Source organism: Lepisma saccharinum, chromosome 7 (assembly GCF_977018435.1).
Source record: "Lepisma saccharinum chromosome 7, izLepSacc3.1, whole genome shotgun sequence".
Lineage (NCBI taxonomy): Eukaryota > Metazoa > Arthropoda > Insecta > Zygentoma > Lepismatidae > Lepisma > Lepisma saccharinum.
Genome location: NC_139235.1, coordinates 36,211,544 through 36,224,273, shown reverse-complemented (window position 1 = coordinate 36,224,273; position 12,730 = coordinate 36,211,544). Strand labels below are relative to the sequence as shown.

Sequence of the window (12,730 nt, the reverse complement as noted above, 5' to 3'; positions counted from 1 at the left end):
GGAAAAAAAACACGTGGTAGATTTGTTTGGACTCATGACGTCACATTAATATGATCCATTGTTGGCCTCAAAATGGAAAAACTGATAGCTATACGTACTTACCGTTTCACCCATTTTTATTATTATTATTATTTTTTAAATTTCCTGTTAGTTCAATTCGTGAAGATTCTCGCTGTGAACTTGGCAATATGTCTATTATAGGCGAACATGTAGTTGAAGAGATGTCCTATATCCTTTGTTTGTGTATTTTCGAAAAAGAAATCAGATCGTGATTCAGGGGTTAATGGAACAATATGCATTGTTTTGTTTCCTGCGGGAAACGGAAGTAAGACATGCAACTTTTGTGCATTACTGCACGCAATTTTCGGTTTTATGAAAATGTTAAGAGAGGATTCAGAAATTCCTGTTTCAACAACCTGGTATAGTTTTAAGTATTTCAAATCGCATATAATCCAGTGGCGGGGCTTCCATTTACAACTGGGCCTCCACTGGGGATTGTTGGCTTCAAAATGGGAAAACTAATATATTTGATATGTATGTATATGCATAGGTGGTCTAAAAGTTTTAACTCAATTTGTTAGCCCGTAAGGCCTCACGTATATATAAATCCAGTCCTGATGCAAGGCAGTTTACATTTTACACATTATAATAACTATGAAAGCGTAAGAGTAACTTCGGGGCGTTTGGCTTCCATTCAGGGAAACCATGTTCGATCTCCATGCTTTCGTATTTGCGTTGGTAGCTCTGGGTGGGGATATCACAGATTCTTGTCGACAGGTATGTGGGAGAGAGGTGCTAATCACACCATCTTCACTGTTGACACGGTGGAAAGAGCGTGGAGTCCTACCACCACGCCACTTGTGTGCCGTCGTGGCTAGGTGCAATACAGAAGAGAGCTTCACTTTCTTTCTTTCTGAATGTGTAATGTGAGAGGTGTATCATCAAAAGCCACAGTGTCTTTTTACAAGAAGTTCACCAACTGTTACTTGTATCTAAAATCCCGAGGACAGTATTCTTTTCAGTAAACGTTCCACATGCCACTCGTGCTTTTTTCTTTTAAAGGTAGAGAATGATGCTGGAAATTAGGAGGCTATCCCGTGGGTGAGGCCTAGCCCACCGTGAAATAGCCCTACGTAACAAATTGTTAGAACTATTTCACAGCAGAGGAATAAAAATGATATAAAAACAACGAAAGAAATAAAAACAAGACGACATAGATAAGAAAAACAAGAAGGGGAACAAAGAAAGATAGAAATTAAAGAAAAATAGAGGAAGATAAAAGGTAATAGAGATGAAACAGACAAGGGAATTAAGCTAGATAGAAAGTGATAAACAGAACAACTTAGAAAGAAACAAAGGAAGAAAAAGAAAGATAGAATGAAAAGGTAGAGACAGAAAAGAAAAAGAGAAGAAAGGGGGAGAAACAAAAAAGGAAACAAAAGAAGGAAGAGAAAGAAACTAACATGGAGCGAGAGAGAATGAAAGCGAAGAGAAAAGAAAGGGAGGAAGTAAGAGAGAAAAAGAGCAAGTAAACGAGAAAGAAAGAAGAATTTGGAAAGAAAGAGTAAGAAAGAAAAATAGTGAAAGTGAGAAAGTGAAAGGAAGAAAAATAGGGAAAGAGAAAGCATGAAAATCAGGGAAAGAGAAAGCAAGAAAATAGAGAAAGAGCGTGAGAAAGAAAAATAGGGAGAGAGAAAGTGAAAGGAAGAAAAATAGGGAAAAAGAAGAAAGAAAAATAAGGAAAGAGGAAGGAAGAAAATAGAGAAAGGAATAAAAATAGGGAAAGAAAAAGCAAGAAAATAGAGAAAGAGAGTAAGAAATAAAAATAGGGAGAGAGACAGTGAAAGCATGAAAAATAGAGAAACAGAAAGCAAGAAAAACAGGGAAAGCAGAAGAAAGAAATGAAAATAGAGAGATCGAGGAAGGAAGCGATGAAGATTGAAAACAGAGAGAAAAGAGGGAGAAAGAGAAATAGGGAAAGAGTAGAAGAACAGAAAGTATCTTAACAGAAACAGAACCACCGGAAAGTATTTCATCTACCCTTAAGCCGCACAAACCAAATCTTCTGTCGACTTCCCTGCTGGAAATCCTTCTTGAATAACAGTTAAAATCCTATATTCTTGAGGGACAGGAAATTCCCCGATTGGAAACTAATTTAGAAATGTAGAGAGAGAGGAGAATCACAGAAAGGGGAAATCCCCGGATTTTAATTCGAACACTGGTTCTATATGGATTCATGAATGCATGCCACAAAGTTCTGCAAGTGAATTGTATGCAAATGTCTGGAGTGTAAAGTACTGGGCGGATATATAAATTATGCTGCATACTTTGAAGAACATGCGCGTAATAGCGTTGGCTTAGTGCCCATACTCAATTTGTACCAAAAGTCATTATTTACAGTTTCATTTGCGAGAAGGTGCATTCTGCAAGAAATGGCAGTGCTGTCGATGAATGGGAACTGAATTCCGGTAGAAAAGAATAAATGTTCAAGAGAAGTAGAGAATACTTGAATACTACCTCGTTTTCTTTCTTCGTCATTCTCTTCTTCTCTCCTATTCTTTCTTTCTCTATCTTTGTCGTATTTCTATCATTTTTCGCTCTTCCTGTACAATTTTTTTTCTCTCTCTCTCTCTTCCTGTCCTATTTCCTCACTTTTCTCTCTTCCTGTTCTATTGTTCTCTCTTCTCTCTATTCCTGTCCTATTTTATCTTCTCTCTATCCCTGTCCTATTTTTCTATCTTCTTCTCTTCCTGTTCTATTGTTCTCCCTTCTCTCTATTCCTGTCCTATTTTCGCTCTTCTCTCTATTCTTGTCCTGTTTTTTTCCTTCTATCTATTCCTGTCCTATTCTCTCTCCTCTCTTCCTGTCCTATCTTTCTACCTTCTCTCTCTTCCTATCCTATTTTCTATCCTATCTCCTCTTTTTCTCCTCTCTATTTCGCCCTCTTTCTCTCTCTCGTTCTTTCTTTTTATCCCTTCTTTCTCTTCCTCTCCTATTTTATATCCTCTCTCCCTTTCCCTCTCCTTCCTCTCTCTCTCAGTGGCAATTTCTATGTTCAGTCTCTGTTTTACACCTATTGACTGTAAACCTTTTTTTATCTCTGTATAACCTCTCATACTTTTATGTATTTTATATTATGAATATCACTGCAGGCGGTAGCATGTCGTAAGGAGGTGGGATATGACTATGAAGGCCTAAAAAATAGCTTTATTTCAGCAGTGTTCAATCTGGTTCAACCTTGCATTACACCCTCACCGTTGCACTGCAAGCTCAACTTCGCATCCCTCACGGTTCGACATGTCTCCTAACCACAAACACCCTCACCCACATATGTTCTCTAGATGGTGCAAAGTGTGTCCATCGGATATCACTTCTCATCATTGCCATGTTTTTACATGAGTTGACATTCCTCTCTTTTTTTAGATTAAGTCCACATTATGCATAGATAGGCTAATCGGGACAGGACATACAGTTTCAAGTTAGATCCAAGTGTCTCACCGAGTATCGAACCCGCGACCCCTTGATTACAATGAGACGACGTTACCACTATGCCATTGGGGAGGTGCATTCCTCTTTTTGACAGAAACTCTGAACGTGAGATGGAGACACTGCTCCAATTAACTTCCTCTTTTGGATGTCTCTATGGAAGTGCATCATATGTAGTGTTAGTAGTAACAGTAATTATAATAATGATGATAGTATATAATATAATGTATAAAATGTTAACATTAAAATTATAAAGGCTGTTAATATTGCTAGCTATATTGTTACTACTATATGAAAAGTATAAGAAATATCTGATATTATATAGACTACAATACATTCGATATCTATATTTTTCTTAATTTTGAGAACGGACATTGATATAAAACTCTTCTGGCGAGAAAATAAATGTCAAAGTAAACAGAAAAATGTAATTTATAGAATAATATGTTCCAGCTGACGAAAGAGAAGTCACTCGTTATAATTTCTATGTAGGCCTATAATAATAGATCTGGCAACATGGCACTCTGTTACCATGACAAATGGTGCTGCCATCGGAAAATTACCGCAACATCACCTTTAGTACGGCCTTAAGTTTATCTTATATTTATTAGTATTATTTTTGTTGTTGTTATTTTTAATCTTTTATTTTCGTAGACAACTAGACGTGAAGAAGGAACAACGCTTCGTCTACTTTCCCAAAGTGAAAGATCCAGGAGAATCACTTCCTCATGACACCTCTTAGCAGGAGGTCGCGAGTTTAAATCCCGTGCATTTGACCTTGAATGGCGATTCTTTCCTAAGTACTATTTTCGCTAGCGCCGCGATGGAATTTTTTGTGAAGGCCTTCTGTGATGACCCAGTTCCCTCACAAAGGTTTCTCAACTTCATCGCTTAATACGTGTGTGCATAGGCCTACTGTAAGGGTGTGAGATATCAACTGATGTTTGAATTCAGACATCGAGTCTATGTATGGCGCATGACTGCCTCGCTGGAGATCCGGGTTCCATTCCTGGGGATGGATGATCTCAGTTGGGAATTTATCAGGCCATACCCCTGCAGTACACCCAGCGTCTAATAAGATGGGGTACTTGGGAGAGTGGGGAGAGTAGCTACAAGACGGCCGGAGAGTGGTGCTGATCACATCACCTCCACGATGGCCTTCTGCGGAGCCTTCACGGTTTGTTACCATGTGTAGGGGAACACTCATGTATCAAGGCTTGTTTAAAGTCCGCTTTATGCATAGGTAGGCTAATCGGGACTGGGCATACGGTTTAGGGTGGGATCTGAACCACAAACCGAGCATCGAAGCTGGGATCCCGTGATTACAAGCCAGCAACGTTACCACTACGCTATCGGAAAGGCTCATATCAACATGGACATCAAGCTATTTGCATTTTGCTTACTTTACGCCACATCGCAACGATGAGGACGAATGATTACATTAAACTGATGAAGGGACACTTAAAAAGCATAGGTCGAGTCAAAACTCGAACCCGGGACCTACGACGGGGACATCCTTAGTCGTCTATTCTACGCACTCAGCCATGGATGTAGCAAATAATTGGCAGACACATCTTCACATTATCTACTAACTTCATGGGAATGTCACTTTGAAAATAATTATAATAATCGTGATTGTGTCCTATCTCGTTGTACAAATGTTTAGTGCTATTAATCTCAATCTCTGTAATTCTTATGGTATTTTATATTTAAACCTATCACTGATAATGTCAGTATAGTGACTGACCTTTATGTACATACCTTGTATGAGATGTTGCCATTGAAATTACGATTGTATTTTGTCTTTACTTTTAGTTCGGGCTTCGAGTTTTAAAGAGTGGTCAAGTTAAATTGTAAGAAGCTGTTATTTCTTTGAGTGAAATGGATTTTATGCACATAAGTATTTCCTTTGCTAAGAAGTACAGACTTTTCTCTTAGTGAAAACTTGACTTTGATTTTTATTTGACGAACGAACAGAGAGATTATTACCCAATACCCTGAGAGGCATCACGTGAATGCTACGACTCTTCATGTGATCATTTCTATTGTGCTTTAGTTAAATAATCACGTTTTTTGACTGAAATAACGTGCCAATTGATTGATTGAATTGTTGTTTTAAGTCCACTTTATGCACAGAAAGGTTAATCGCGACCGAACCTACAGTTTATAGTGCGATCCGAACCACTGTGCCATGTGCCTCCACCGGGTATCGAACCCGGGACCCCTATATACGTAATAATCGTGAGAATATGCTAAATGTCAGTATTTAGATAAAGTGTAATCTTGTCAACAATAAAGTTAGAGAGATAATATTATTGGGTATAAACAAAAGGAGATAACTTCTTTCAAAAAAGAATGCATTGTGTAAAGAAAAAAATAGGTGAGGCAAAATACAGTAGATATCGGGGAACTGCCCATAACCGGTGTTAAAGATGATTGAAAGAACACTGATTGGTCTTCAAAGATGGCACGTGTGAATGAAACACGTACCGAGGATTTCCTTCAGAATGAGTAACACTGTCACCTTTGGTGCCAAAGGTCCTGAGTTCAATCCTAGGTGGGGCTCCACAATATCGGTTTAGATTGGGAATCGAGAGAACAAAATGGTGGAAAGCACGACACGATAAGGTTCTCACGTTATTATTAACGTACGTCGGGTTCGATTCCCGGCTGAGATGACGTCACAGTGGCCGAGCACGTTGATTGGTGAACTCACGGTCTCGCCCCCGACGGGCCTCGAGTCCTGGCGTGGGCACGGATGTATGTGCTGCTGCCAGAGACTCGTTGGCTCGCAAGAAGCAGTTACAGGGAAAGTGAGGTTGAGTTTTGGATGCCCTTACCATAAGGTTACCTTACACCCATGGACGTCCGCAGGATTCTTTCCATGGAGGGGCAAGCAAGGTAATTTTTTTCCAGGGGGGCAAAGGAGGCATATTTTTCTCCATAATAGTGATGACCCCTCAAAAAACACTATTTCAGTCTGTAATTATCATGTTCCTTCGACGTATTTGTAATAACTTTGCTGTGGCTGAAATGAAATGATGTGTGAAATATATAATTTTCAGGTGGACATTCATTTCCCAGGGGGGGGGGGAAGTGGCCTCCCCTTGCCCCCCTTCCGGACGTCCATGCTTACACCTCAACAATTGATTGAAGAACATAAAGAAATTACACCTTGATGGCCCCAAATGGGGAAAAAAGTTTGATCTAAGTGTTCTGTGCTCAGACAGGTTAATCGGGACTGGACCTACAGCTAAAAAAAGTGCCGAACTATTGCACAATGTGCCTCCACCGTGAATTGAACCCGCGACCTTTTAGTTACAAGGCAACAGCTTTACAAGATGAACACCCAGAATGGAGTACATGCACATTATCATCAGTATATCTTCTCTAATAACCAAGAGTGGTGTGGTACTCACCCTCCTCCTATTGTGCCGGGCGATTGGCCTGGATGACTTCATGATTGATGCTGTTCGGGAACACACACACTGGCAAAAAAAACTATCGCACTACTCTACACAAGCAAGTCAGAATTCTAAGCTTTTTTCTCTTACAATCGAGCACTCATTCACTAAACGAAGCACAATGATTTTGGGCAATGCAATCGCGCACAACTAGGGGGACAAATGAAAAATGAAAAGGACGCACAATTATTCCACTCTCACATCTTCGTTTCAGTTGCAACATCGGCGAGACGAATACACGCTCGCATTCTCCTGAGCGAAGCTGCACAGCACAACCCGTGCGCGTGTGGATTTAGACACCTTTCGTATGGCGCTACGTAACGACAACTGAGCCAGAAGTCGTGTGACGTCACTAATCTAAGGCCGGGAACGACGGAGACACGTGACTGCACTGATCGCCTTGCGAGAATCACTCATTGGGCGGTGGCCGGCACGTCACTCCAACACTCGAGTGTGATAGGCAAGATAAAGGGCTTGAAAGACGCTGTCTTTTTTTTTTTTGGACGCCGGGAACAGCTGGTGGCAGATGCTTGACTTACCTGTTGTCAGGCGAAAATACTGCAGACCCTTTAAGGAGTGGTTTGGCAATAGTTTAATCTTTAAAGGTTTATTAAATACTAAAAAATAATTCGTAGATTTCTTGCTTTGTCATGCTATTTTGATAGGGGTTCGACCGTTCGCGTAGCCAAATGATTTTCACTCTTGCCTCTGGTGTGAAACGTCCCAGGTTCGATCCCAGTGAGAGCTCCAAAATTTCGCCGCCATCATGGGACAGCTTGAGGAAGTACATGAAATCAAATCAGATGGCTCGGTGGCCTAACGCGCGTTTCGATCTCGCAACCGAATTTCTTTGGTTTAAATCCCGCCATGGGTGTTTGTTTGTGTGTGTGTCTACTCACTCATCATTGTCATATAATCGTCACCCATCCTCATCGTCGAGATTAACCAAAAGTGGTAGGAAAGAGAAAAAAACAAGTAACAGTAGCGGGCTCCTGTCCCGATAACCAGAAAGCCAGTTAGCGCAGTAAAAAGTTTGTTTCCCTACAGAAAAAAAATGAAACAGTGAAGCATGGTTGCATACATATAGGATAGAAAAATGACATTTTTCGAGGGCATGTAGTGTTGAGTTTCGTTTTTAGTCCACGTTATGCACAGATGGGCTCATCGGGACTGGACTTACAGTTTAACCGGAATCCGAACCACTACCTGCCTCCACTGTGTATCGAACCCGGAATCCATTGATTACAATGCAACGTCGTGGTGTTGAAACGGGACAACAATGAACAAAACGTTGCTCAGAAAATTTGTATGTCTTTGTGCTCTCTACAAGGAATAGGAATTACGTCTTTGATAACGCCTTTCTCTTTCCACACTACGAAACCAAAAACTGAATTATATCCTGAATATATGCAACCCCACAGCATAATTCGCAGCTGCTACCAATGGATTTAACTTTATAAATTACGAAAAGCAAAAAATATTACGTATTTCAGCTGGCCACACTGCAGATATATCTAAATAAGTCTCATAATAAGACAATTTTTGTTTATACGAAATGTTACCCACACCTACAAAAGAAAAAGAGTGTCTCGAATATTAAGTCCCAGTCTCGTCTGGTCTCGATCCTTGTTTTAGTCTCTGAGAGTTTGGTCTCGTTCTCGTCTCGAATTTTGAGAACACACACATATCTTTTAATAACTCCCACCTGAGACAGATAATTTAATCGATAGCCCTGGCAACATTGTTCTCAAGGTTAAAGAAAAATGACACGATTGAATGCAGCAGCTTTGCACAACAGGGTACTGACAAAAGATAGAGATTGATTGGCCAGTGGTTCTGTTTAACAGAAGTCAACGATGTTCAACACACAATGTTGCAAAACAAGTGAAGAATTAAGCAACAGAAGAAATAAAAAATACAGATGTGAATATATTATCTACATTGAACTCTCTCTCTGAAAAGAAATTCTCGTCACTGTGATGGTAAATTTTGGACACAATATTAAATATTTCATAACACTTAATGTTATAAATGATATAACACGTTTTACTTATTATTTATTAAAGTAGATTAAAAACAGACATAATAAGACAGATCTTATTATCCAAATCAAAATGTTGCTTCTAGCACACTGACTAATAATAATTACAAGTATTTTTACCTATTTTAAGTTATTTTTCTGCGTCTTTTGACCAATCGCGACATCTAACGAGTAAATTTTAGAAATCTACTAGAAAATTAACAGAAATGTTTAATCGTGATTTACGAGAATTTTAGCCCATCTATCAAGATTTTACATATCAATTTATCTCATCTTCAAACATGGCTCCCTTGTCGTTTGCACTGTATATTTTCAATATTTTATTTTTCCATATTTTGACCATCTATATTGCCTGACCAGTCAAAAGTGATTTGTGCTTTACAGGAAAATTAATAAGCAATTATTAATTAATTAAGTAATTAATGCCAATGGCGTGCGTAGGAGGCGTTGGTGGGTGTATCTTGCCCTTTCATATATGAATGGGTTTGTTGTGGAAAGAGGCAGGTTTCAGAAGTTTGCAGTCTGCAAAATTGGATAGCTTTATAAGGCTACTTTGCTCGTTTTAGTTGCGACAGTCCATTCCCTTTAATCCCTGTCCAGATTTTTTCGAAGCAGTCGTGATCAGGGTTGTTAAAAGTCCAGGAAACCTTAAATTCTAATGAGTTCTATTGGGTTCCGCTGCAGGACCGGAACCTTTTTTCTCGCACAATTTAAATTCGGTCCAAGTTGCGTATTGTATCATTCAAAAAAGGTTCCTGAACCGTATTCTAGTTTTGTAAGATTTATTGAAATTTTGGTTATGATTCGTCATTATTGTAGAGTTTTTGTAATACAATTATTGCAAACTCTCATTCAGATAATTAACCTTACTATGATCGGAAATAAAACAGTACATTGCTGAACCAGGATCTGCTATTCAAACCTGAAGCAAGTGCTGAGAAAATACTTGAGCATACCTGCTGCATCAGTATTCAGTGATTGAGTGTTCAGTGTTGCTGAACAGATTTGCGATGAGAGATGAAGTAGGTTATTTCCTGAAGTGCTTCCAAATCCCGTGTTTCTGAAGTTGAATCTGACAGAACAGGAATTCATTTTGCATTTCAAAGAACTGTTTGTGTACTAATGTTAAATCTCTTGAGAATCCATGTTCTTCTTAAAGGTTCACATAACATTTTGTAGATGCAAATGTACATTCGCATCTCTTGAGAATATATATGTATGTGCATATGATATGCAATAGAAATGTACATACCAAATTTATTTTTGTCATGCTGAAAATAACATCCCATTTCTGTTTAATAATCTTATGTATCGGAATCGGTTAAATATCGGCATCGGTATCGGTTCCAAAAATTATTGGTGAGTACATCGGCATCAGTAAATTTTCACATCCCAGTGGGATGGTACCACTTCGTTGTCTCATTTTCTCATCTCCCCGTCGTGGATAACGTCACCTATCAAAGTGTTCAATTGGACCAATAATCAATTTGCCACTCGCGGTAAACGACCTTGGACATTCTACTCCGTGGCGTAGCAAGGGATGAGCCAAGTGGGCGACGACGCCCGGGGCCTCGCTTCCCATGAGGTTGATACGAAAAATGAAATAAATAGCAGAGAAAAATGTGGGCAATAAAATTAAAACATCCTGTTATTAAATGGTTTTAAATTCTAGTTAAACGTTAATCGCTATAATTTGATGAATACTTTAAATCAGGGGCGTAACATAGAAGCAGGTGAGCCCTAAGCCTAAGATGGCCCGAAAAAAGTAAAAATTATCGTCGTATTTGTCATGTGAAACATTTACGCAAAAATTCACGATAACTTGCTTTTGCCCATTTATTTTTTATTGAATAAAAACCACTTTGTCTGGATATTTTCTTCCTTCTCTTGATCTTGCATTCCCGATTTCAATAAGTTAACAATAAAGGACCTCCAACTGCCACGAAGCAAGTGTGAGGCATTTATTGCTTGCGTTGTTTCATTCCTTCTTACAGCAAGCACGTATCCAGGGGGGGAGGGGAGCGGTCCGAAAATGTGGAACATAGGGAAGATCCGAAATGCTGTTGAATTAGTTGAGTTAGGTTATTTTACATCGATGACTTTTCTTGCTAATCGCGAAGATGAGGATGAGTAATGATATGATGAAACTGTTAAAGGAGCACTCACAAAGAACACCCATGAGAAAAGAAAAGAGACAAATACATTTTTACGGGGAGTGAAATGATTAAATATAATTTTGGTCAGTAATGTATTATCATTATTTAAACATGATAGATTGCTGACGTATCCCTGAAGATTACGATTCACATTGAGATTGAAAGAATGGATGGGGGCCTCGCATTCTCTCGCCCAGGATCTCGTGATATATAGCTACGCCACTGATTCTACTGACGTCCATACACTTTCCGCTGCCTTCGCCGGGAATCGAAATAATTCATTACGAGGCAGTAGTGTATACCGCTGGGTCTGGTGCGGGACATTTTTGCGAAAACTAAAATCTAATTTAAGAGCTCTAAAACTGGCCCTTCTAACCTACAATTCCGCTTAACTCTAATAACGCATTTGTGGTTAGCTTAGGGTGGCCTAGATTACAGCCCTTGGCTTTTAGTTGCGGCATTTGGTTGGAAATTTGGTGATCTGCACCAGACTGCGCCACTAAGCCCAGAGACAGGTTAAGTTAGCAGAAACTTTTCACATATATAGAACCAAACATACGCGTAGAATATAGTTCCACTGCTATACTGCCGATTTCTGTGATATGAACAACTCGACTGTTGAGGCAAGACTGGCACGGAAGATTCTGAGCGTCATTCTCGCGTGGATTAATACATAAAACCTGCTACAAACCTAACCCCTTAAGTGGGTGTTTACATTTTATAAATTGAGTTACAAGCGGGTTACCCGAGCTGTGTTCGGGGTTGCAAGGTGTAACGTTAAGCGGGTTGCCCGAGCTAGGTTCGGGCAGGAAAGTTTATTCCAACTTCTCGCGTATTGTTGTGTACACTATGCAATAACAATTTTTAATTAAAATAATAAGTTAAAGGAATAAATACATACATAAATTCCAAGATGAGATTGTATTATCCAATGCTACTATTCAAAATGTTGAATAATATTTTACGATATTTCTGCTTTGTCAATTTGCAAAATAATTAGTAAAAGGAATAAATGAGTACATACATTCCAAAAATTCTTTCTGTTGTGTCAATTTGTAAAATAATAACTCAAAGGAATAAATCTGTGCATATATTCCAATATGTAATATGAAAACTTTGAACAATATTCAATGGAAGTTCTGTTATGTCAATTTGTCAAATAATAAATTAAAAGAATAAATATATACATATATTCTTAAATGAAAATGTATTTTCCGTGGTATTATTCAAAACGTTGAGAGAGTGAGAGAATGAGAGTGTGTGTGTAACTTAAACCTAAATGGGAATTGAAACTACTGCACACATAATTTAAAGTACAAGTAAATCGTATGTTGAATCTTAGACCCCAGTTCAGCGAGTCCCCAGTCCGGCCCTGTCCCAGAGGGCACATGGATCTGGACAACATTATAACATTACATGTTTTGTAAATGAGAGAAAGGTGTATGAACACACAAACATTCAAGCAAACTGTACAAAACTAAATGTATCTATGTATGTACAACTGTATATCCATTTAAAGAAAATAATTCCCCGCTACGGGAACATTGACTGGACCTGAAATGCACAAAAAGCCGCCAAATTCA

At 38.9% G+C, this 12,730-nt stretch overlaps 1 protein-coding gene across 2 annotated transcripts in view; it reads right to left on the bottom strand.

Moving 5' to 3' along the window:
• LOC145989807 (uncharacterized) overlaps nt 1–12,730 on the bottom strand; it is a 227,097-nt gene that overhangs the window by 180,522 nt on the left and 33,845 nt on the right. The window contains exon 1 of one of the 2 annotated variants that reach the window (XM_083125167.1): nt 6,906–7,260. The exons of the other annotated variant lie outside the window; for it this stretch is intronic. Within the exon in view, the coding sequence (XP_082981293.1) occupies nt 6,906–6,947 (42 nt within the window). The 5' untranslated portion in view covers nt 6,948–7,260. Of the gene's footprint in view, nt 1–6,905; nt 7,261–12,730 lie in introns of those variants that run through there. 2 annotated transcript variants of the gene reach the window in all.